Source organism: Plectropomus leopardus, chromosome 21 (assembly GCF_008729295.1).
Source record: "Plectropomus leopardus isolate mb chromosome 21, YSFRI_Pleo_2.0, whole genome shotgun sequence".
Classification (NCBI taxonomy): domain Eukaryota; kingdom Metazoa; phylum Chordata; class Actinopteri; order Perciformes; family Serranidae; genus Plectropomus; species Plectropomus leopardus.
This window is the reverse complement of record NC_056483.1, coordinates 10,770,224-10,797,097: the sequence shown is the minus strand read 5'-3', so window position 1 is coordinate 10,797,097 and position 26,874 is coordinate 10,770,224. Positions and strand designations below refer to the sequence as shown.

The following is a 26,874-nucleotide window of genomic DNA, read 5'->3' as shown; positions in this document are numbered from 1 at the left end:
TTAGCCATAAGACTGGAGGAGGTACGTTGCCATCAGCGAGCTCCCTGTTTCTCCATCACCAGGATCTGGTTTCACACACCTGTCGACCGTGCATCCAAACGGTGAGCTGTGTGGCTCTACACAGTTTGTAGCTGTTCTTATGAGGCCGTTTTTGTTCTGAAAGGAAGAGAGAATGGATCTTAAAAATTGGAAATTGAGAATTAGATGATGCCTGTGTCATGGGCACAGAGAACGAGGCGAACGAGAAGACGAGCGGAGATGATGATGCATCACAACTGGACGCAGCCAGTGTAAGTAAGATATATCTTTATTTTTCTGGGGGCACGGAGACTTAAAGTTATTTTTAAATCCTTCTGTCACAATTTAATTGGGAATATATCTTACTGTTTTCTCCAGGATTAAACCATTGAAATTTAATCGACCATAACCTCAAAACTCACATCTGTTGCTATGTTACTTGAATAAATAAGTGTAAAATAGTTTTCTTCCTTCAGGAATCCATATCATACTAACTTGTGATGGATTAACTGCCTCTTGCATAGTATGGGATGACACTGAATGAATAATGTATGTGCACCAGGTAACTCAATGAGAGCTGAGCGCTGCATCTGATGGAGTTACTATTGCTGTCTTCACAAGTTTAACCTGTTAAAGTTAATCCTGACCAGTAATGGAGCATCGTTACCTGTAGACACAAGCTCACATGCTTTTTTTGGCAGATCAGGGACTAAATGTGATGGTTTTGATTAACTTTATGCATATTGATGTTCGTTCAGTTCATGTTGTGACCTTGTACCACTTGCTCATCTATGTCTGTGTGCATTCTTAATTGATTAGCATATTTTTCAGCCTACTGTAATCCAAACTGGCTGACCTGAATGATGTACGGTGATAAGAGAAGAATGGTAGAGACAAGGTTATGCCCTCTTGGTGTTTCTCTGGTAATTTAACCTACTTAGAGCTCCCTTGTGCCCTTCTGTCCCAACACTGAATCCGAAAGGGGTTCCAATACACTTGAAGGATCTACAATATCAAGAGACAATTGTTTGTGCTTTTCATATCATTTCAGCATCATTAAACCACATCCTTATTAGAATCCACACATACTGAAGTGACAACAGGAAAGGGCAAGTAGAATTACTGCTGCCATGATGCATTAGAGTGTGAATGTGTCAGTCTTCCTCCCTTGTAGATTGCAGATGTGTCTGTGGAGGTGGCCACAGTTGACCACACTCTGCAGAAGCTCTGCAGGAAGTACAGGAAGACCAGACGGAAGCCAAAGGGACTCAAGAGGCTGTGGGCTCGTCTGCTGAGCATCCCGCACCTCGCTGTCATCATCACAGCAGTGGTGTTTGTGGTGGTGGTTATCGTGTGGTCGCTGCTGTGGGTCTTCATATGTAAGTAAGAAGATTCTTATACTTAAAGATATAGTTCAGTATTTTTGAAATGGCGTTATATCGGTCACTTATTCACAGTCAGTGTATTATATACTTTGGATGTCAGTCGACATGCCTCAAGTTTGGAGAAGCAGGCTGATGTCTGACACAGAGGCAAAGCAATTAACAGCCAGGGAAGGGTCAGCAACAAAAGGTTGAGGAGTGCATTGCTTAGCTGCCATGTCAGACTCCAGCCTGCTTCTCCAAACTGGTGCTGACTGACCTTTACTGTTTATAATACTGTATACTGTCTTGGGATAAATAAACCATGCAGCCACATGTCAACATTTCTCTTTAAATCCTGCAAAAACATTATGTATCAGTATCTTTCACTGCACCATATAATGCAAATTCCGACTTGATTTCCTTAGTTCGCAGGGAAAGCAACAGTGGAGCGTATTTTGCCGGGATGTTCCGTGTTGCCAATGTGGAGTTTATCCCTGAGTACCGTCAGGCAGAGTCCCATGAGTTTGTTTCCATGGCAAACAAAATACAACATGTGGTATGTATAGGTGCAACCCTGTTATTTACATGATGGTTAGTGCTGCACATGAGATCTACGAGAGTCTTACTGTTAATTGCTGGTGTCTCTTAGGTGAGCAATGTGTACAAGATGTCCTCAGTGGCCAGACTCTACAAGCAAGCTGTCATTTCAGACCTCAGGTACAGTGAGTTACTCGTCGTCATCAGCATGAGGCAGAAAGAGGACCAGCTGATTCAATTTTTGCTGTCAAATCAAGTTTCTAGCATCACTACTTATTTACGACACAGGCTGTATTTAAAGTTTTAATGTAAACTCTGTTTTCCTCATGCAGTACCAACAATAAGGGTGGCGTGCTGGTTCATTTCTGGATGGTGTTTGTGGTCCCTCGACTTAAGAGCCCAACAGTGTGTGAGGAGTGTGTAGGAGCCATTTTCAGAGACTCAGTCCACACCTCTCTGCAGAACAGGTCCTCTGTAGGATACCTGCTGGGTCTCCCAGTGGATATAGACTCAATCCTCATCAACGGTGCGTCAGGGTGTTTGCACGTGTATCCTAAAAGTGTGTGCATCAATGCCGAGACTAATTATTGTGTCTTCCTGCAGCTGTTCAGCGATCAGATTACTCATCAAATGGAGCAGGTAGGTGATGCTACTTAAAGGTCCAGTGTGTAGGATTTATGGGGATATACTGGCAGATGAATGTAATACTATTAGTATATTATCTTTAGAGTATAACCACTTGAAAATAAATGCTGTTTTTGTTTCCTTAGAATGAGCTGGTTATATCTCGGTAGCAGGTTTCCAGGTCTATGGGGTTCGCCGTGTTTCACTGCCATATTGCTATAGTAGCCCAGATCAGACAAACTAAAGACCAGCTCTAGTTACAGCCATTCGTGCTTTTGTGTCAGCCACCATGGTTAGCAACCCCACTGCAACAAGCCAAACGGCATCAGAAAAACACAGATTTTAATGTAAAATTGCTTTATTCAGCATTTTTACCCATTTTAATCACTGTTCAGTTTGTTTTGGAGAGGAAGAGACCCTTCCAACAAATTCGGCTGCTAGCAAAAACATCCTGAAAATCTAGATATGAAGTTATTAGAGAAAAAAAGGTGAGCACACATTAGCAAGTGTTGGCTTAACAGTCCATCATTGACAAGCTGAACAGCACTGGGGAAACATTGATTTGTGATCTGAAAATGCATTCTTCAGTGTTTTTTACTGGTTTTAATCACCTGGCGTGTCTGTTTGGGAGAAACCCCTTTGAATAATTTGGCTTCCAGATAAAACCTCCTGAACAACCTCCTAACCAGGAGTTAACGCTTGGCATAGGAAAGAAGTTTCAGCTGGCTGCATTCTGCAGTTCTCACAGCTAGATGCCACTAAATCCTGCATACTGCTCCTTGAAGTTAGGTTTATTAACATTTACACTGTATATTATATAGTAAGCATATGAGTTTTCTTCCTTTCCTTACAGGCTCACAGTGTGTAGATAAGCTGTATGCCAATCTTCCTGGAGTGAGCGTCCCTTTAAACGTCTTCTCGACATGGGGTGGTTTGAATTGCCATGTAAAACTCACTGCTGTCCCCGGCTCTCTGATCCGTCTGACGGTCACCTCATTCCACATTGAGCCGAGCGACTGTGTGAGTGATGCCCTGACAGTGTATGATGCTCTGCTGCCCATGAGAGGGCGCATTCTGCACAGGTGAGTCTGTAGCCTACTTTACGCAAATGAAATCTCTCCTTATGTGATGAGGAGGGCCTGCTGCCTACATTTTACATGTTCTGTCTTTATTTTATAGGATTGTGAGTTTTCTGTTCTTAATGTATTTATTCTTAAGTCTGTGATTTGTACTGTTTCATGTATTGTATTGAGTTTTATGTATTTCAAAAATCCATCCAGGTAAGGGCATTGCAGATTAGCTGTTTTATGGTACTTGTCCCTATAAGAATAAAAAATCAAATGAAAAGCTACAAGCAATTCTAATTGTTTTTAACCATATGTCACTGTATTTTTCCAAGTTTTCTAAAACATTGCATATACAAAAGTGTATCACTGTGCTGCAGGTTGTGTGAGCCAGTGTCCAGCGCTGTCTCCCTGGTGTCTACCTCCAATGTCATGCTGCTGTCCTTCAGAATGACAAATGACAACAAGAGCTTCAGAGGACACTTTGAGGCCATTGCTGAAGAAAGTATGACACGTTTATCTTTTCACTTTGTATGCCTTTTTGGCTTACATCAACTTAATAGTCTAGTGTGTAAGATTTACAAAATATATTAGCAGAAATTAAAATGAATATCAAGATATGTTTTTTTTAGTGTGTAACCACCTGAAAAATCAGAATTGTTGTGTTTTCGTTCCCTTAGAATGAGCCGTTAACATCTACATATACAGCGAGTCCTCTTCCACAGTTTGTCATGTTGTTTCCACAGCAGCACAGAGTTAGTTTTGTTCTGCTACATACTGGCACACTGAATAAATTTCAGTTGGTTGTAATCTGCAACCTCAGCCACCAGATGCAACTTAATCTTACACACCATACCTTTAAACTAAGTAATATCTATGTTTGACTCCTGCAGACAAATTTGATATGTCTTTGAGGTATGAGCAGATCAAAGGGATAATAAAGTTTAATATGAGTAATTTCAGGAAGGTTGAAAGGATTAAACTAACTACAGTTTTACAAGAAGAGAGTAGAGAAGTAGAGATTTCAGAAAAAAACATAATTTTGAGTATAAGAAATAGGTTTTAGTAGACTCTCTCCTGTTCCATTTATCATCTTCTGACCCCTCAGATTTCTCTTCAGACCACTTTAGATGTTCCAGCCCAAAATTGGGAACCACTATGTACAGTATTGCCTGGGGATGAAAGTATAATCCTTGACTATCTCTGTATGTCTCAGTGTGTATGTCTCAAATTGAGACCCACTTAGAGCCTGACATCAGTGGTCAAATCTACAGCCCCTTCCACCCCAGTCTCCTGCCCCCACGGTGTTTTTGCACCTGGAAGTTTGAGGTAAAGCACACCCACACACAAAGAAACACACACATGCACACGACTTGTTAAACTGGCTGAGCTCAAATATCTTTTATTAATTGTGTATTCTGTTTGTGTTTATAGACCCCTAACAGTGCTTTAGGAGTTGCTCTGCAGTTTCAGAACTATGTCTTGAAACCAAAGGACATGAAGGGCTGTGAACACGGCTGGTGGAAGGTCAATGAAATCATGTATGTTTGTAAAACTGCGTGCATTTATGTTTGAAGGAAAAATCCGTGATTTTTGCACAGCATTCAGTTTTCCGTTTACTTCATCCCACACCAACACCCTATAATGATTAATTGATGATTGCTCTCCCTCACCAGTTTCTGTGGCAGCTACGTGGGACACCACACGGTGTTTCGGATCGCTGACCACAGCCCAGAGGTGGAGTTTCGCTGCAGCTCACGTAACTCTGCTCAACCTTTTCAGGCATCTTACAGCAGCTACAATATCAGCCAACGTAAGCACTGCTGGACCCAGAGCATGACTCAACAACCGGGATACACTCTGGGAAATGACAGATCAAGGGTGTTTTATAATAATTTAGTGTTGATGACTTTAGTTCAAGGGGATGCTAAGAAAATTACAATATGCTTAATGCACTGGAAACAATAGACAGAAATACAGTGTATGGACATTTTTCAACTTCTCATGAAAAGACCCTTTTTTAGAGGAGATGAACATAATAAAATAGAACTACTTTTTTCACTTTAGTATTTGTCATTCCTAGTTCAGTATACTTTTAGTCAGAATGGCAGGAACATGCATTTTGACTCGTGGTTAATTTGTTTGTTGTAACCTGTCTTTGCCTCTTATGTGCAGCCTGTCCAGAGAGCCACTTCCTGTGCTCCACGGGACTGTGTGTGGAGAAGAGTCGACGCTGTGATGGTCTGGACGACTGTCAGGATGAGAGTGACGAGGTCTTCTGCTGTAAGTTGTCATATGAGTTACGTAGGACTGGTTATTTCATTTTCATATTTATTCATTTATTTTTTTCATTGGAAAGAAATTAAAAGTTACATTACATGTGTTACAGTTAGACTGGTCTGACTCAGATAAAACTGGTCTTCAGCAGGTTCCTGTTCTTAAGAACAACAACAAAACATAAAAAGATACACAGACATTACAGAGGAGAGGATTTAAAGTATCAAATGGTTATAATTGATTGAGGAAAAATGTTGCATGACTTCACAGCAAGGCCGACCAAAAACTGTGGTGGCAACAGCCCCCTGCATCCTTTGTTTGTGTGCAACGGAGAGACTGACTGCATCAGTGGAATTGACGAGATCAACTGCACTCAGGGTATGAACTGTTACAATTTTGAAGAAGTGCAATATGTATGCCCTTTCACCCATTAACCACTAATTATAGCAATATGTTGCTTACTTTTTTTCCAGAAACGACCTGCTCTGCAATCAGGTATCAGTGCAACAGTGGCTCCTGCATCCTGAAGAAAAACGCAAAATGCGATGGCGTTCACGACTGTCAGGACGGCAGCGATGAGGCCAACTGTGGTGAGCGCTCTGCATTGTCTGCTCCATGTGCACGTCTTGGACTTGCTGTGAAAAGAAAACCAAAATCAAAAACATCAGTACAGATTTTTTATTAACCTGTTTTTTCACCCTATCTTGCAACTTGCTGTTTAAAGTGACTCCAGTGTCAACATGTGGTATGATGCAGTGGTGAAAACTGTTTACTGTTTTTAAGACACTATATGTACACTTTGAAAGATTCATTTTCACAAAATTGAAACTTTGAATAATTAGAATTATGCTCATATATTTTGCCCTGCATTATTTAACATTTTAATATCTAGTACCAACCAAATATATGTTTATCATGGAAGTAAGATGCTGTTTCCTTCACCTTTATAATAACCTTAATACCATTATAATTGTTTCTGTCAGGAACATGTTCTCAAGTTATTGTTCACTAAAATGAAGACCAGTTTAATGATTAACTAACCTTAGCCACATCAACACATTCGGATATGTCCCACCTGAATTGTTTGCTTCAATGAAGCTTGATACATAATGATCAAACAGATGGATATTTCATGTGTTTCCATGAGAAAGTTGTTGTTATATAATCCACTGAGCAGCGTGCTCTGAACCTGCTGACCTGCAGCAGTGCGGTGATCCAGCTGTAACAGCCCTCTCTGTTATTTTATCGTGATGGGGTCTCAGGGTGATGGGAACAGGCTTGTCTTTGATCACTCACTGATACTGGGTAATACTGTACATGCACGCGTGTGTGCGCACACACACGTTAAAGCTTTTTAATAAGGCGGCAGTCTGTCATGGTGATGACTCAGCGTGGCAGAATTAAAAAAAAACACTTATGCACTTATAAATCCCCATCGATCCATAAACTGCACATGATCATAATAGTAATGGTGATATGTATTGTTTTTTATCTCTCACTGAGGTACACTCTTTTGTTAGAGGCTTCAATTCAACCACAGTAACAGTTTAACTAGTTACTTACGCACTGCTGCACCGCTTTAAAATGTTGTATTTTCCTTAATTATATGCATTTTATACACTCTGTTTTTATTAATATTATCTTAATGGGTTTTATTTGCCATCTTATGTTATGCGTTCTGTGCATTATATTTATATCCTTATTTTCATCTTACTTTTAATAGTATTATCAACTGGGTTTTATCCTTGTGAAAATGCTTTCTATGTATTCTATTCTGATCTTATTTTTACATGCAGGTTTTATTATGTCTTTGTCTTCTATGTCTTTTCATGTGAAGCATTTCGTGCATGTAATTTCTTTGTTTTAAAGCATGTTGGGCTGCATTTCTTTTATGAAAGGTGCTATACAAATTAAGTGTTGTGTGCTCCTTTACAATGAAACTTAAGTCCAGTATAATATAACCAGTAATCCATCAATGTGTGCTCCACAGCCTGTGGTCGTCCCTCCCTGGTGAGGACAGTGGGTTCATCGACAGGACCTGAGCGCATCGTGGGTGGAGATAACTCTGAGGAGGGCGAGTGGCCGTGGCAGGTCAGCCTCCATTACTCTGGTAACCTGTACTGTGGGGCGTCTGTCCTCTCCTCTGATTGGCTCATCTCAGCAGCACACTGCTTCAGCAAGGAAAGGTCAGACACTCACCACTAATTAATGACTTCCTGTTACTGTTATATGATCCCTGTATGAAAACAGATTTGATATACTGAGCAGCGGGCCTTTAAGTACCTGAACTTAAAACAATCAGTATCTTCTTGCAAACACCCACCAGATGTCATGCCTTTGTGTGGGAATGAGTTGTGAGTTTGAGAGGTCAGGAGATGTAAAGTATGCATTATTTTACAAGAAAAAAAAGACTAGAAAAGATAATTTTGTGTGACAAAAATGTGTTTTATTTCTTTAATTATCTTGTTGATTGATCTCGACACTTACGGGATAACCACTGTGTTATGCAATAGCTATGTAATAATGTGCAAAAGTGTCCAAAATAATACATTTAAATATGATTCAATTCCCTTCTCAATAAGAAAACAATAGATGAAAAAGTATTAGTGTGTTTTATTGCCAAAAAATGACAACATAAGATTACTGCATCCTTTGGTAATACTAGGTATGCAGCAGGTTTATATCTGATCATCTCATGAAGATAGTGATATAATTAAAACAAGAAACAATCGTGTTGTTTTATTGCAAGCAATATTTTATTAATATTTTAGCTCATTAATGTTACTAAACCAGAAATAACAATTGGTTGGTGATAATGATGCTTTTACATATTTTTGGGCCATTCAGTGACAGTTTCTACTACATTTCAATCAATTAATGGGATATTTTATGACATTATGACATGTTGTGAGTTCATAAGTAGAATATATTTGTCACTGTGCAAATTCAGCCAGCATCTTCCATTATGATGTAACAGTAAATGAGATTAAAAAAATACAAATCTGTTAAAATAACAATCAATTAAGTTGTAACATTTAAAGTATTGGGCTGTATCAAAAAAGTGCAAATATCTCTGACTTGCAGTATCATCTGGCAATTATTACATTATCAGTTAAAAGGCATCTGGCTTATTAAATTGATGTTATGAACAAATTATTACATACTGTAGATATAAACACACCTGTTAGTTAATAGTATAAGCCACAATTGTCCTCCATCAGTGACCCTCGATCCTCTGACTCTACCAGGCTCTCTGACCCACGCTACTGGAGCGCCCACCTTGGCATGCTGACTCAGGGCAGTGCCAAACACGTGGCGGAGATCCAGCGAATTGTGGTGCACGAGTATTATAACGCGTACACGTTTGACTACGATATCGCCCTGCTGCAGCTGAAGAAGCCGTGGCCTCCCTCCCTCAGTCCGCTGATCCAGCCTGTGTGTCTGCCACCCCCCTCCCACACTGTCACCAACAGCCACCGCTGCTTGGTCACCGGGTGGGGATACCGCTCTGAGGAGGGTGAGCAACTCCTTGGATATAGAGCTCAGTGATTTCTTACACTTTAATACAACAATGATTTCCTTTAGGAGGGTTGTTTGATAAAGCTAGTTTACATCCAAAAACATTGCAGTTATAGTACATATAAGTAATGACCCAAGAGAGTATCTTTACCAACTCTGACACTCTTTATGAGCTGTTCATGGGGTCCATGTGATGTCACAGTGCCTTAGCGCCAGCATTATTGTGATTGGTCACAACTGTACATCACAACCACAAGTAATAAGACAATGGAGGTACGATGAAACAGAAATTGAAACAAAAAAAATAAAAGTTCATACAATATACCCAGTAAATATTGTGCTGTTGGCTGTAATAACAGTCGTCAGAGAAAACCAGAACTACAATTTTATTCCATCCCAAAGTAGCTACATCAGCAGCATAAACAAACAGAAACAGAAAGTAATGACTCATTTTTAACACATATATAGTTAGTGAATTATATATGAAATATCCCCATTTGCATGGGGATATTACATGTAGTATTACGCTTGTGTCAGCTTAAAGGTCCAGTGTCTAGAATTTAGGGGGATTTAGTGGCATCTAGTGGTGATGATTGCAGATTGCAACCAGCTGAAACTCCTGGTTAGAATTTTCTGTGTTCAGTGTTCACAAGTGTTTTACTGGGAGCGAATCGTCTGCAGAGGTCTCTTCCTTTCAAAAACACTTGGTGATTTGAACCTGCAAAACATTAAATAAAGCAGTTTCACATGAAAAATCAATGTTTCTGGAACGCTGTTCAGCACATTATGGACAAGCTGCTAGTCCAGCACCAGCTAATGTGTGCTCACTTTTTTTCTCTGATAACTTAAGATCCAGACATTCACAAGGTTTTTACCAGGAACTAAATTATCCATAGAGGTATCTCCTCTCCAAAACAAAGGGACAAGGTGGTTTGAACCAGTAAGAACACTGAAAAAAGTAATTTAACATTACAAAAAACATTTTTCTGATTCTGCAGAAGGGCTGCCAACTATAGTGACGGCTGCAAAATTGTCAATGGCCCTATTTAGAGCCAGTGCTTGGTTTGTTTGTTGTGGGCTACTGTAGAAAAATGGCTGTAGAACATACCAGTCTCCATGGACAAGGACCTGTTCCTGATATAGATAATAACATCTCTTTCTAAGTAACAAAAACACAACTATTTGTTTTTTTTCAGGTAATTAAACACTAAAGGAAGCATAGTTATTATATTATATTTCCATATCTGCCAATGAACCCATCTTAATCCTACACACTGGACCTTTTAAAACATCCAAAATGTGTAAATATTTTTATCTGACAATTGCATGATCTCTGCCCGCTGCAGACAAAGGGCTGCCCTCGGTGCTGCAGAAAGCAGAAGTGTCCCTACTGAGCCAGACAGAGTGTAAAAAGAGATATGGACCTATCTCCCCACGCATGCTGTGTGCCGGGGTCCCCTCAGGAGAGAGGGACGCCTGTAGGGTGAGCTCCAATCTGACTGACTCGCCCATAATCACCTCTATTTTCTGTATTAAACATTGGTGTTATTTCTGCATCAACTGCGCTCTTTGTGTCTCAGGGCGATTCAGGGGGTCCTCTGTCCTGTCAGGCACCGGGTGGGGGTCGCTGGTTCTTGATTGGCATTGTGAGCTGGGGTGCGGGCTGCGGCAGACCAAACCTGCCTGGGGTCTACACCAGGGTCAACAAGTTCACCTCCTGGATCTACAGCCATATCAACTGACAGGATGAAACTCCAATTCATCCAGTGCCAGCAGATTTTTAGATATTCTGTCGCTCACACCAGATAATAAAAGCATCATCAGACACTGTTAACTGTCGATTTATTCAAGAGCAATATTTACCTTTTACTTATATTGCAAGGTGCTATTAATGTGTTTGAAATATATTAGCTCTTATCAGGTACTTTTGCAGCATTCCTCTTTCAAGATTTGGGACTGTAAGCCCATCTTATGTCCTGTTGCAGCCTCACAAAGAGCAAGTTTGGTGCCAAAATTTGTAATTGCGTGTTGTGTCCTGCTTTGCGCCCCTGTGGAGCATCCAAGGGCACAGCAGCCAAGCTGCAATTGTAATACCTCGCACACGTTTCCCTCAAGCACCCCTTTGTCCCTGCTAGCTTCACTCCCAGCATACACAGCGAGGAAGTTTGCCCACAATATCTGTCGCACGGATGCTTGTGCGGATTGTACCCTTTCATAGTGCTCTCATTGTCCCCCGCACTGCATTCTGGGGCTCCGTGTGACACCTGCCGCCCAGTTCAGGTAAACGGGAGGCGGTGAATGCCCGCCGCATCCGAGCCGCTCAGGTCGGATTTCTGCGCTTTTTTCAAAGGAAGCGACCGCGGGGGTTTCCTCTCTCTCCATCGTTTCTATGCCTGAGGTATTGTTGCATATCGCCTCTCTGGAGCTAAACGGGACAGTGCTATGAGGACTCTCCCCAAAAGCAAAACTTGCGAAGTGTACTGCGTCTCCGGGCATGGACACTCAGGCTGCTCTGCTGCACAGGTAAGCTGCAGCTTTTCTCTGCGCGTAAATGTCGGTTGTGCCAAACTTGACTGTACTTTCTACCATTTTCCCGAACATATTCCATACATAAAACGGGGAAAGTCTGTTCACTTAACTTTTTAAGATTTTTTTTGTGATGTATAATAATCAAACCAAATCAGTAATGCTTCATCTTAATTAGAAAATCCGTCTCCAAGGGTGTCTCTCTCATGAATATCTGTCAGGGTGAGCACTTGATTGAGTGCTGACACCGCAGAGCCAGGCCGTGGGAAAGCAGACTCCTCCAGCCACGCTTTGTCTGCTCCCCCGGGGAATCCTGCCAACCCCTTAAATGTTTTAGTAGATCCTTTCAGCTCAAAGATGCTCACCGTTACTCTCACTAAATCAGAGTCTGCTCAGCCATCAAATCTATGTCTCATTGATCTTGGCCATGGTGAACAAAAGTATTCAGATCATTTACTTAGGTAAAAGTACAATTACTACACAGCCACAAAAACTCTGTTACAAGTAAATATCCTGCATAGTAAATGTTGCTCAAAAGTAAAGTATAATAAAAAAGGTGGTAATATTAACAGTACCAAAAAAGTACCAACAAAATTAAAAAATGCATGTTCATGAAAATAGTTTACAATTAATTTTGTCAGTTGACTGATTATTTCATGTTTAATAATTTCATTAACAACAACATATATTATAAACTCATACTATTTTTTTTAAGATTAAAGTAACTAAAACATTAAGATAACTGTGGTGAAATACAAAAGTACAATATTTCCCTCTGAAATCTTTTGGAGTAAAATAATGTGACATAAAAAGAAAATACTCAAGTGAAGTTCAAATACCTCAAATTTGTACTGAAGTACAGTACTTGAGTAAAAGTGCATGGTTACATTTTCCCACTGATTTTGGCAGATAGGCTGCTTTTCTTTATCCCTGTGGTGACTTAAGAATAAAATGCAATCAATTAGAAGCAACTTGAGCACAGACATTAAAAGCTGCTATGATATTTGAGTCATGTCCTTGTCTCTTGAAGGGAGAGGGGGAGCTGAAGGAGCCCACCCAGTCACTGAGCCCCCCCACGAAGCCTGAGGATCAGGCAGAGCAAAAGGTGGAGGGGGGGCAAGCTCCAGCCTGTGGCTCCTGGAGGAGATGGATGTTGGGTCTCCTGCCTTTCTTTCCTTTCGCTGCTTCCATTGCACTGACTCTCCACTTCTTAACATGTGAGTACACACCTGCTTTTCTCCTGTGCTTTAAAATGTTTATTTATTTTTTTCACCCACTGTCACCCAAGTCAGGGTTCCTGTGGATCCATAGAAAGTGCTCAAAGGCATTAAATTCGTCTAAAAATAAGGCCTTCATTGGTATTAAAATATCCAGTGTGTCAAAAAATGTTTAAAAAAAACAAAATATAGGGTTCCTATGGTCATGGAAAACCTTTAAAAGCTATGAAATGTCACAACCAAATTTTCCAGGCCTGGAAAAGTCATGGAACTAGTAAAAAACATTGAAAGTTATTGAAAAATCATGGAAATGTGCTGTGTGTAATAAATTGAATTACATTAATGTAACGTTACAGTGAATATATTTCCTGTAGCTGATGACAAAATGTCACTTTAATATGCTATTATATATACAGGGACATACAACTTTTAATGTTTGGCATCTTTTTAATAGAAAACTTAAATATTTGGGGCAATTTTTACAGAAAGTTAAAAAACCTTTGGTTCGATTTTTGTTTCTTAGAGCCCTTGAGCACATCATGTGGGATTCTGAAATTATGTTTGAATAGAATATTAATCTTATATATTTTAAAGACACACTGGGCAAGTGGGGCAAGACAAATTAATATTTTGGGTCCTTAAAAAGTCATGGAAAAGTTTTGAAATTTTGTCTGAAAAATGTGACAAATGTGTGATGACAATGTGTGGGAACCCTGAAAATAGGATTTTATTAATTTTTTTTTCTCATGTTGAGTTGTAAAATCTCAAAATAATTGTTGATGAACAATGTTTGAATAATAAACATATGCCTCTGTCATTTCCATCACGCAGGTAAAGAGGAACTAACAACACATTTACCACATCCATTCAAATTAAAATGTTTATTTTTTTCAAGGCAAACCAAATTGATACATTTAGAATAATATGTTTTTTATGTGTTCCACTTTAGACAGTTATAGCTTGTTTTCAGCATTTTAAGTAGATCCTCCAAGTTTTAAACTTGATCAAAAAAGTTTTATGTTACAATAAACATTTGGACAAAATTGTTTGTAAGTAATTGATGTGCGTTCATGCTTTTTTCTTACATTTTGGTTACAGTAAAATTGGTCTTAAATTTAATTCCAAGTGGCATTGCAAAGTCCTAAACTGAACTTGTTTTAGGCTGTAGGAACCTTGCAAGTACACCTGTCTCAAATCTCTACCTCCTCCCCTGCAGCTCCGCCCTCCTCAGTGTTCTTCCTCGGTGGCAGCGTGGAGTTCCCAAACCTGAGCTTCTCCTCAGAGCTGACTGACTCCACCTCCCCGCAGTTCCGCCTGCAGGCTCAGGCTTTGAACCATTATGTAAGTGGAACGATGGACTTGTCCGTCAGTGCCTCCCCTCTGAATGACACTTTAGAGTGCTGCTCGTCCTTCCCGCTCTGAGCTGAAGCTGATCTCGCTGCTCTGACTTTGATATGCTTCACTACGGCAGACTACTAGTGTCTTTTAAGTGGCACTTTCAAAACACTGCTGCCCTCTTTCTCCTTCCCATTCTCCTTGTGTCTTGTCCTTGAATTCATTTGCTTTTCTCTTTATCGGCTTTGTCCTCCACTCTCTCTCTCTACGTCTCTCTCTTCCCTCTATCCCTCTCTCTCTGTCTCACTCTGGTGGTGTTAAATGTAAAGCTGAAACAGGAGCTGGGCACGGTGTGTGCGCAAGTTCCCGAGACCCCCAGGGACAGGGCCCTTTCAGGGCTGAGGACAAGCCCGGCATTTGTGAGCCCAGCTAGGCCCAGGCAGCAAGAGTGAGAGGAAGAGCAGGCCTTCAATAAAAACATTGTCTGTGTAGCTTTCACACAATCAGCCACTCTGTGTGCCGAACACTACAGAGAGGAGGTGAACCTCAGTTTGACGCTGGGGTGGAGAGCGAGAGACAGGGCAGTGGGGCAGGTTGGGATGAGAGAAGGGTTGGGAAAGATATCAGAGGGGGAATTTGGGTTTTGGAGTGAAAGGTCAGTTGCACGGCCAGGCAATCTTGTTGAGCGGTGAAGAAATGGTGAACTGATAGGTGTAAATCCCCCCAAATCTACACTGACATAGTGTAATGCTCCTTTACTCAGCTGTGAGGGCGAGTTAGCAGGCTTGTTAAGTGGTCATAGTATCTGCACAGCCATCTGTTCATTAAAGAACAGGTGAACTCAAGGCGAGGAGCCCATACCACCCAGGGTCCTACCTCTACACGGCCGGCAGGTAGACACACAATGGAGCTCTGTGCTGCTCAAAGTCAACATACACACATGCAGAGTTTGATACACACACACACGAACAATGCTTTTGTTGAGCTCAGGCTGCATGTTCGACCAGGTGTGCTCATGTGTTGCTTACACGGGAGAAGTGACCTCACTTCCACTGTAGTGATGTCACACTGACAGCACTGTAGTGTACAGTATGTGGTCAATCCTTCTTTTTGAGGAGGCACTTCATGATGACATTTTATGTCAAAAAAGTAAAATTTCAACTTTACTTTGATGTCATGATGCTCCACAAAACACTTCTCTGTTCCTGAGTTATGATGCTGAGTGATGGCCAGAGGGGGAAACATTTAGTCTGATACTGAATTTGTGACATTAATCTTAGGTCTCCACGTTAAAGCTGCGCTGATTGTATAGATATTCTCTACTGTCAGAGTTGAAAATGTGTTTGAAGCATCCATGTTTTAGAATATGAAGCTTCTTTGCAGCAACATTCATATTTGAGGCATTGTCATCTGTCAGGCTACATGTGAGTCTGGACAAACATGGATGTAAATTGTAACTTGACTAGCTTAGGGAGGCATACACCCATGAGGCTTTAATTCTTGATGTCTTTTTGTATTTTTCAATTAATAGTTCTCAGAACTCTACGAGTCCTCGCCGTGGAGCTCTTACTACCTGCACTCAGGGATTACTGCCTTCAGGTACGCTGCACCGACAAAAAGCCCAGTGATGAAATGTGCAACATTGATCCATGTCATCCTCTTTCAGGCGCGCCCTTATTTTGAAAGTCTGTGTCACGTCACACAGCGTCTGGCATATAATGGCAGCTGAGAGAAAGACAATGAGGATATTATGAGGACATGAGGATATATATTACTATTATTTACTCGGGAATAAATCATCAGCGTTGATTGTTTTCGGAGAAAGTGTGAGTCAACAGACAGCGCACATGATATGTAAACAAAAGCCATTCTGAGGAAACATGATGTACCTGCTGGGCCACTTCACTGACTTCTTGTTAATGTTACCTTAGCTGCTGTGTTTCAGCCATGTTGACTGAAAAAATGTTCATGGTGACTGAAAGTCATCCGTGCTGTTCTGTTAAACCAGCGGTGAGTAAGACGAAGCATAAATAATAGTAAGTTGGTTAAGTTATGAGTAGAGGAAAAGTCTGCTAGCCGCTAAGCTAATCTCTGTAATGTAAAATGCCATGGGCCTATGCTAATAACATTAGCATGTTGTATATGTGGGGGAAATATGACCTACAAAAAAGACAGTTGTTTTGTCTTTTGTCCTTGACAGTTATTATTGAGTTTTTATACTTTAGTGAAAAGATCTTGTTGTTAATCCACGTTTTGAGGATGTTGGGAGAAGTTTGTCTCCAAGTCAGACAGCCCTGAAGTTTTAGGAAAAACAATCATGGTTTGAATTAAAGTGAAAACATTTTTTTCCAGAGAGTGTTTTCAAACACAGTGAACCAGTTTAAATTATTTCCAATTGTGTATATGTTGTTTTTATCTTTTCTGGCTGAAAGAAAAGCAAGGGGTAGCAGCTTCTCCTGTAACCGGCTGTGTTAAATCAGCATATAATATCAGCATATATCAATCGCAGGCCCCTAAATTGAGTCGAAATTGTATTGTGGTAGGCTTTGTAATATCGGCAAATATCGTATCAGTGTCCAGTATTGATATAATATAGAGTGAAGAAACCAGTGATTTACACCCCTACATGACAACAACATACACAGCTGTATGTCCCCTGCAGAATAGCAACATTGTGAACCCTTTGTGTGACAGTGAAGGAGTGGAAGGGCTCAACGTCTTCTACTGGAGTAAATTCTCTGCTCCGGATGATGTTGCAGTGGCGATACAGAGGTCCGCCCCAGAGAGGCTGCAGCGCAGATTTCCTGGCAGCAACAAAGTGCTGCGGGACAGCCGCAATGAGCAGCGATATTTCATGGAGGAAGATGACGACATGCTCCACCTGCTGGGTAGAGGTTCTCGCTGCACAGTACATGCATATTAAACACACACATATGAACGTAAAGATATATATTTCTCCTCTTCTCTGTAGGGCTATTTATGACTCTAGATTGTTAGAAATGCCTGCCTTCTCTTAAAAAAATATTTAAAGAAGATTGCACTCAGCTTGTAATGCCAAGATCACCAAAAAAAAAAAAAAAAAAAAAAATACATTTAATTCTCAACAGCAATGTCTGTTTCCAGAAATCATGACCCACTTACTCAAGATAATCCACAGACCTTGTTGTGAGCAGTTTCATGTAGGAACTATTTTCTTTTCTCCAAACTACACCCACTAACCATATCATTGCACTGGTCTCCCACAATTTATCCCATGAAAGGAGAGAGGATTTCAAGAGTTTCACTGAGCTAGATTACGCCATACCATTGGAGGAGGACGCCATTAATGTTCACATCTTGCGCTGTCATGAGCACGAGCCTCTAGTCAATAAGTAGATGCATGCCTCCTTCACAGTGATACATTTTGTGGGTGTAGTTTGGTAGGAGGAAAAAAATTCAGACATGAAACTGCTCACAACAAGGTCTGTGGATTATCTCGAGTAACTGTGTCGTGATTTCTGGAAAGATAAACTGCTGTACAGTCTTAAAAATGTACCATAGGCACCATAAGCTGAGTGCTATCTAGTTCCATTATGTTGGAGAGAAGGCTGATATGTCCACTCACACTCTGCACTCACACCAAAAAAATGTGCATTGATAAATAGCACTACAGTTAAGAGAAAAAATATGCATTTTGATTTTGGGGTGAACTAACCCTGTAACTGCTAATAAATAGGTTTAAAGCAGTGAAATGCACAAATTGAAATGTAATGCTGTGTTGCAGGCATTTGTTTTTAAATAGAAACACAGGATTTAGGAATAATTAACCCTTTGTAAACACTTAGATACCTGTACATTTAGAATGGTATAATTTGTAAAGCATGTTGATATCTGCCATATGTGTCTGTAGGTCTGGACCCTGATGATTTTGAATCAGATGAAAAATCAGAAAAGAGTAAGAATCCAAACAGCATCCAGAGTGGGAAGTGGCAGCTTGGCTTCCAAGGTGAGGAGAGCATGGCTCTGGCTTTATGTAACAAAATCTAAAGATATGGTTTCTGAAAATTTGAAAAAAGTGTGACTGAGTTCAGACTGTCTGACTGGAGCTGATCGTGCTTCGTTCTGTCTTCTTTTATGGCTGCCATTAATGCTGCTCTCAAGGCTTGCACGCCATGTCTGTTGACAGGAAAGGAAAAAGTGCACTTACATTATTCATTTCGAAAATATTTCCATCACTTCCTCTGTCTAGCGATGTCCTTTGACCTCTATGCCAAGTATGGCAACAACCGCACCCTGAGCCTTGTGAGTCCCAAAAAGCCGTACTACCAGTGGCGTCTTCGCGTGCCATCAGGTCATGTGGTTCGACTGGTAATCCTCACTCTGCATGGTGCCACGCCAGGAAGCTGCACTGCCCACAAGCTCTCTGCCTACGATTTCTTACTTCCATTACAGAACAAGATAATCGCCAGGTAAACATATTCTATGACCTTTCAGTCTCTGGAGTCACTGTGATAGCAAATGCATTATAATAAATATCTCATTTATATATTGAATACATACATATCCATGACACATTTCCCACGGATCCTTAAAGTCTTTAAAGGCATTGAAGACACCAGTTTTAAAAAAGGCATTTATTGGCATTAAAATGTCTAAAATCAATCTTTCAAAGTCTTAAACATTGGAGACATTTTTTTTTGCATTGAAAAAGCTTAAAATAATGGGTAACTTAAAAATAATAATTTACCAAATGCCTCTTGTAATAAATCACCAAAGTCATGTTTTATGTTACAATAAATATTTGAAAAATGAAATAAAATTCACCCTAACCTTAAGTAATTAATGTCAGGACATGTTATTTTCCTTCAATAATAGCTTATGGTCAAAAATTTAATTCCAAGTAGCATTAAAAAAAAGTTTTAAATCCAACTTGCCTTAAGCTGTAAGAACCCTTATATCCTTGTCTCAGGTGGTGTGGGCTTCCTATTTCGGGTTCATCCCCTGTTATGAAGCTGACATCCTCTGGGAATGTGATGTTAGTCACCTTCTCCTTCAGCAGACAGAGAGATGGAGCAATCTTCAAAGCTTATTTCCAAGCCATCCCAAAAGCAGGTTTGAGTATTAAACCCTTCAAATCTTGTATGATATGTTGGTGCTGGGAGTATTTATTTCCACTGATAAGCATACATAGAGTGTAATCAGTGTTTTAATGTGTATTCTGTGTATCTCGCTGTGTCACCATCTCCCCCTGCAGGTTGCGGAGGGTCGATTTCCTCGTGGAACGGCTCCATTGCCTCCCCTTACTACCCTTCCTATTATCCTCCAAACATAGACTGCACCTGGACACTACGGGTGAGTCACATGAGGGCATACATGTTTGTGAGTGTGCGTGTTAGAAACAGGAATAAGAAAGAGAAAGTAAGAGAGCAGAGGAGTGAATAATGCCTTTGTCATACGGCCCATCCACATTCCAGCATGTGAATTGTCTTTGGTTACTTTATCAGGCGCCCTTGCCAGGATACCTGATCTCCATGACGATCGTGACGATGGACATTCAGGATTCCTCGTCATCAGACGGCTGTGAGAAAGACTGGCTGGACATTGGAGGGACCAAGTGGGTTGCCAAACTGGACTGTGTGGCCCATAAGCATTTCATCCACATCAGTCAAATTTTTAAAGATGTTTTATGATTCTCAATTACTGTAACTGTGTTTTATTTCACAATTGTTTAAGACATTCCACATTTTTTGTGTCTCTATGAGTGAGTTAAATGTTAGATTCCTTACTTTTTTGCTTCTCTATATCTAGACTGTGTAATCCAGTGTCAGACAGCAGCAAAAAGCGAGTCTACTCCTCTCCTCTCTCCCTCCACTTCCATTCGGACGAATCTCTCACTCACAAGGGCTTCTACTTGCTCTACCGAGCTTTCTCTCCAGAGGGCAGTAAGTAAAATGTGTTGCCTTCAAATAACCAGCTCAGACAGAGAGGCATAGTCAGGACAAAGAACAAAGCAGGCCGAATCAGAGTCAAGAACTAGACCAGTCCAGTGGGCCCACTCTGCATGACACACTTACAATAAAATGTGGACCACGTAAACCATGGACACTCCTCACATTACTCTGAAGGATCAACATTCCTCTGAAAACGAAACAAAAAAATTAAGATTCTTCTTCATTCACTTTTATTACCATAAATACATATCTGTAATTATGTATATTTGTACCATGAGAAATAGCTTGATGTGTGAAAATAGATAGATGTGTACCTGCAAACCTTTTTTGGAACTTTAAACCCGTGTGCAAAAACTTCTTTATGCGTTTACTTTTTTTTCATTTATTCAGAAATCCCCTTATGGATTCAAAAACGATATCTATTTGTTCTCATATTCACACATTTGAATGTATTTCATACAAAAAAATTTAACACATTCAGACATGGTCATACACAGCTACAAGACTTTTGACCTTATTTTTACTCCATACCTCAAAGTCCTACACAGTGGACCTTTAAATGGATCAAACCATGAAACCAAGGAATTTTTTCTAGGTTAATTTTCTTCTACAAAATAAACCATGACATAGCCGATTATTTCCTGTGTTTATCAATATCAGTACACAAGTAGGCTAACTGGACTATTCTGTATGCTATAAAAGACAATAGTTAGAGCTGAAAGCAACTTAACCATCATATTCAACATCATTTTTGTTCTATATACTCAGTTGTGGTCTTTAGTGGTCTTGAAACAAAATCTAGAGTCCTATTCATCTGAGACTGAGACAGGACTAAGTAAAGATGTGGTCAAGTGTGAGATGAGACTAAAACCTTCAAAAGAGAGGTCCTGAAAGTACTATGACACTGCAAACCAGTCTATTATGGGTCATATATCTACATCTATGCCAGAGAAAATACTGTAATTCCAGACAGTACATTGAAGTCTCATCCCTGTCTGTCTCCAGCGTGTCCTCGCCAGTTTCGCTGTGGAAATGGCCGCTGCATCCCTCTGAGAAAGGTGTGTGACGGAGTAAAAGACTGCTCAGATGGACGGGACGAGGCTAAATGCTGTAAGTCTTTTGCCTGATGACACCATTGATGATGCAAAAGGACTGTAGGCTTGGCCCTTTATTTCTTAACATGTAATCTGACAGACATGACCTTTGTACTACACTCAGATTTGTATGTGTTTGTGTGTTTCTACTGTGTGTGCATGATTGCACATGCGCACAACATGTAGCATCCTGCAGACCAGGTGAAGTACTGTGTGGGAACGGCCAGTGTAAGCCTCAAAGCAGCCAGTGTGGGAGCCAGAGCACGTGTGCCGACAGTAGCGAGGAGGGTGCCTGTGGTGAGTAGACTGTCACCATAGTAACATGCATGTGCTTGTTTGTATTTGGACTGTTAAAGCTAACATGTTTGTTTTCAGGAGGTAAATGTTACCACGTGTGTCCCAATAAGGTGTGTTTGCCAAAGTCTTCAGTGTGTGATGGTGTCCTTGACTGCAAAGACCGGAGTGATGAACTCAACTGCACCAGAGCGTGTGAGTGTTCATGATGCTAGACATCACTGGTGACGCTGACTGATCACTTTAAGTGTATTTTATCTCAATATGCTGCTTTTATAAGTACTTATATTTTAAGTGTCTTTTGTTTCACTCTTCTTATATTGTCTTTTATTCTCTTTAGATCTTAAAGGCTGCTCCTCATCCTCATACAAATGTGCCAACGGAAAGTGTGTGAGTAAGGTTAACCCTGAATGCGATGGAGTCAAAGATTGCTTTGATGGCTCTGATGAGCTGCGCTGTGGTAAGTTTCAATCCTGGCTAAAAACTGAATGAAAGTCCTCTGAATTCTGCCATCATGATTTTTGCCTCTTATCTACCTTTGTGTCCCAGGCTGTGGCACCAGGCCCAAGAAGCGGGCTAAGATAGTTGGCGGCTCTGATGCGGGGGCAGGGTCATGGCCGTGGCAGGTCAGCCTCCAGATGGATCGCTATGGCCACGTCTGTGGAGCCACACTGGTCGGCAACCGCTGGCTCATCTCTGCAGCTCACTGCTTCCAAGACTCAGACGCCATTAAGTAAGAAAGATGCCTGAAAGGCGACATTATGATAATAATAATCCGTGTGTGTGTTCATGTATGTTGTGTCTGCAGATACTCAGATGCCCGTGCATGGCGAGCCTACATGGGAATGCGTGTGATGACTACAGGGAACAACGGTGCAGCCACCAGACCGATCCGCCGCATCCTCCTTCACCCGCAGTATGACCAGTTTACCTCCGACTATGACATCGCCCTCCTTGAGCTCAGCGCTCCTGTCTTCTTCAACGACTTGGTGCAGCCTGTGTGCGTCCCTGCTCCCTCACACACCTTCACAACAGGGACCAACTGCTATGTCACAGGCTGGGGCGTCCTCATGGAGGACGGTAAGAGCTGAAGTTTACAAAAAGTGTGTTTTTACATCTTGCCAAGGTCTTAAAAAAAACGTAGATCTGGGGCAATATAAACAAGCATCACAGCGTTATAAAATTTTCAGAATTTAGAGAAAAAATCCTGCACACTGTCAAACTTGCAAAAATCATTATTTTAATGTGAGGTTTTGGTACTAGACCTTCTTCAGGCAAACCTACTACCAAAACGTTGCGTGAAAATAAGGATTTTTGCAAGTTAGACTGTGTGCAGGAGTTTTTCTGTAAGTTGTGTTCTGGAGATAGATGGGTGATGTTTTCTTGTGTTCCAAAATTTTCATAACACCATAAGATAGTCCCATTTTGTGTCTGATTATAGGTGAACTGGCCTCTCGCTTACAAGAGGCCCCAGTGAAGATCATAAACAGGAACACTTGTAACAAGCTGTATGACGAGGCTGTAACTCCCAGGATGCTGTGTGCTGGGAACCTGCAGGGAGGGGTGGATGCCTGTCAGGTGAGTGTGTGCATCACAGTTGGTGTGTCTTCGCACAAGTATGCATTTTTATCAGTATCCCTTTTCAGCCAAGTGTGTGTACTCATATGAGAAATATTTACTCTTTTTACTAGTTTTTTGCATAGTTCTTAATGACCTCACATTCTCACACACTCACAAATGTTCTTGATATACTTAAATAGACAAACCAGATAGAAGAAAGGACCACAAAGCTGTACAAATAAAGGTGAAGAATAGACAGTATTATTATGTACACCCCGTACTTCCAGCACCCTTGCTTGGACCACATCCATCCTCAAACTCAGCCTTCATTGTGATCTGAAACAGACATATAAACAACTGGCAAAACACTCAGAAGGGTCTGCGGTGATGTTTATGGAAAATGGCTTGCTTCAATGACTAAAGTTTTAATTTCATTTTCTATATTTTCCAGAATTTCTGTCTAAAGCCCAACAGAATGTATCATGTGTCATCTTCTCAAAAAGCTAATTTCCTGTGTTTCATTGGATTTCTGTTTGTGTGTCTTTATGTAAATAGGCACTCTAGCTGCTCTAAAAGTGTTTTTATGCTCATGTTTGTCTATATGTGTATAACTGTGCATATGTTTGCCCTCAGGGTGACTCAGGAGGTCCGTTGGTGTGTCTGGAGCGAGGCCGGCGGTGGTTCCTGGCAGGGATCGTGAGCTGGGGTGAGGGCTGTGCGAGGCAGAACCGCCCTGGTGTCTACACACAGGTAGTCAAGTTCACCGACTGGATTCATCAGCAGACCAAAGGACAGGTGTGACAGACCACTACACTGACATAAAACAGACAGACTTAACACACAGGGCAAAGGTTTCAGACCTGGAGTCCATCTTCAGACTGCTGTCGTGATTGCATGACAATGATTCAGTACGTTTTTGGGGGTGTGTCCATGGCAACCGCCCAGCAGGGGCATCATCAGTGCTCCAAACCAGTCAACTTCTTAACAATCCCCATCACAGACAGACGCTATGTCGACATGCACAAAAGATTAACCTTTTTATTAAATTAATTTAGGGTTTGGGTTGCTTCAAATAAATGTTAGAATTTTGTTAGAATACTTTACACGGATTATAAGATGCCCACAGGATACTTTTTCTAAAAAATACTGTTGTTAGCTTATGGTTTTCACTGTCTGTACACTCATGTAGACTGAGTGTTATAATACAAGTGTTATAATATTTTCTGTCCTACAATTGCTCTATAGTTCTGACAGAGCAATAATATGCTTAAAAGCAAGTGAAGTCCAACTTTATTTATACAGAACATTTCAAATAAGCCTTACTTGACCAGCAGCAAGTGCTGATCAGGCACAAATTACCAAAACAAATGAGTACAGAAGCAAATTGGCAATAAGGGCAATAGAAAACGATAAAAATAATAGTGAACAAATTGCAGCACAACAGATGATGAAGTCAATAAAGGTGTCAAGCTCATATCAGTTGTATGTCAGTGAGAAGAAGTGGGACTTCAGCAGTGATTTAAAGGTTTCTGTTGTCTGAGCAGTTTCGGGGCAGCCACCACAAAGGCTCCATTGCTGCTGTTTTTGTGTCTCGTTCTGTAAACATCCAGGAGCATCTGATCGGTCAACCTTTGTATTCTAAATGGAGCAGGAAGATTTAAAAGTTCTGCTAGATAAGGTGGCAGCAGCCCATTTAAAACCTTTACAACAGCAATAAAACCTTAAAATCAATCCTAAAATGGAAAAGAAGCCAACGGACAGATGCCAGTACTTGTGTTATGTGATCCAATTTTCTTTAAAGTTAGAAGTCAAGCAGCTGCATTTTGTATAAACTGCAGACGATGAAGAGACATCTGTTTTACACCCACATACTTAAAATTACACCACAACATTAGTGCCATCTATTTCCGTTATTAATTTGCTCAATCAGACAGACAGGTCAGACCAACTAGCCAGGTTTTCCTGAGCATGTAAATGGAGCCAATTACTTTCTGTTTTTCTTACCCTTCCTCTTTTCCTGTCAGCTACATCGTTCTCCGCAGAGATAGTGCCACAACAGTTCCTTAACTGAATATGGAAAGAGTTCTTTCCCCACACGCATACTGTCTATTTTTCCTCCTCTAAATTCGTCCATGTACTGTATATGTGTGTTTATGTATGTGTTTGAGAGCTGTTATTGTACTGTACGTGTATGTTTGTGCATTTGTATATCCTGAGTTTATCTGAGTCATAGCCTTTTGTTCAACATATTTTGTAATTGTAGAGAAGCAAATAATCCCTCGGTAGGAGGAGATAATATATTTTGCATTTCAGTTTTACTGTGATTTAATTTATCCCTGTGATGCCTCTGTTTTAATGCATGCTCCCTGAAAAGCATGATCGCAGATTACCGTAAAGTCATGATGCTGGTAAATAAGATCATCAGGAGAGAATTTCACCAGTCTTTTCTGTGCAGACACACTTGCATGTTTCCACTTGTCCTTGTGCTCATTCAGCCCACATCACCACCCAGTGGCCAGTCTGCATCATTGTTTATTTTATGTCCTGAGGGAATGATGCACCTTATGCCCAAAGGATTAAAAAACGTTTTGCATCATTATTTAACTCTATCAGATTGATTGCATTGACATTAAAGACACAATTTCCAACGCAGCAGGTCTCAACAAAACTGTTGTACTTTTGCTGCATTTTTTGCATGACATTTATGATCTTTTATTTCCCTAAAAAAAATGCCATTCTTTACCTTGAATTGTTATTGACTTTCTCAAAAAATAGAAAAAGGAAACCGCATGTTTAACTCACATTTCAGCACGGACATTTAGAAATTTTAAATAAAGTAAAATAAAACTTTTTAAAAACTTGTAATTACAGAGGGTTTGTGTGTAGTTTAGTGAAATGAGAACCCAGAGGACAAACCAAAACGTATGCCAATTTGGCTTTTTACCTGAGAAATCTGAACTGCCGCAGTTTTTATTGGTGCTTTTGGCTGAAAATAGTACGATATGAGGCACCTATATAGTACAGTAGTTTGGAGGTGATACTTTTACATCTGATGACGTTGTAGTATGAGTACATTTGAAATGAGGTTACCTGGTGATATTGTTTTTCTGGTTGCGCAATGTGTGCCATGCACTTTCAAGCGCAACGCCTGTTTGTTTACTTTTTGATGAAAGATTGCCAGTTTGTCATATAAAGACACGACTGTCAGGTTGTTGATGAGGAAACCATTCTTGTTCTCCGCTGCCTACGTGCTGATCATCACGTGTACAAATCCAAAGTGCACCCAAGATTTAAGCACAGAGCTTCCCATGTGCGCATCCTCTCCGGCATTCAGCGCTGCTTAATTCTACTCTGTTCTGGAGATAACTTGCTAATCATTAGATAAAAAAAATGGTTGTTTCGTGTGTACATTAATTTTTTAAAGAATGTTAATAAAAGAAAGGGGTATTTTTGGACTCTTAACCTGTATTAACCCCTCACTGGTCGATTGCTTGACCACTGGGGAGAGCTAAAAG

At 40.6% G+C, this 26,874-nt stretch overlaps 2 protein-coding genes across 2 annotated transcripts; both read left to right on the top strand.

Annotated features, from left to right (window-relative positions):
• The first annotated feature begins 142 nt into the window (after positions 1-142).
• tmprss7 (transmembrane serine protease 7) lies at positions 143-11,202 on the top strand. Its single transcript, XM_042510010.1, has 18 exons — positions 143-290; positions 1,193-1,397; positions 1,808-1,938; positions 2,032-2,099; positions 2,252-2,445; positions 2,523-2,558; positions 3,397-3,625; positions 3,988-4,112; positions 4,824-4,936; positions 5,042-5,148; positions 5,284-5,420; positions 5,783-5,890; positions 6,155-6,262; positions 6,358-6,474; positions 7,875-8,070; positions 9,133-9,401; positions 10,750-10,886; positions 10,984-11,202. The coding sequence occupies exons 1-18, from the start codon at positions 219-221 to the stop codon at positions 11,143-11,145; spliced, it is 2,514 nt and encodes an 837-aa protein (XP_042365944.1). The 5' UTR covers positions 143-218; the 3' UTR covers positions 11,146-11,202.
• Positions 11,203-12,902: 1,700 nt separating this feature from the next.
• LOC121960351 (suppressor of tumorigenicity 14 protein homolog) lies at positions 12,903-26,173 on the top strand. The gene is made up of 18 exons (XM_042510011.1): positions 12,903-13,146; positions 14,363-14,487; positions 16,013-16,080; positions 17,176-17,369; positions 18,371-18,466; positions 18,710-18,929; positions 19,430-19,572; positions 19,715-19,812; positions 19,965-20,074; positions 20,269-20,402; positions 21,417-21,521; positions 21,692-21,802; positions 21,881-21,994; positions 22,140-22,259; positions 22,349-22,532; positions 22,608-22,879; positions 23,241-23,377; positions 23,993-26,173. The coding sequence occupies exons 1-18, from the start codon at positions 12,927-12,929 to the stop codon at positions 24,158-24,160; spliced, it is 2,619 nt and encodes an 872-aa protein (XP_042365945.1). The 5' UTR covers positions 12,903-12,926; the 3' UTR covers positions 24,161-26,173.
• The last annotated feature ends 701 nt before the right edge of the window (positions 26,174-26,874 follow it).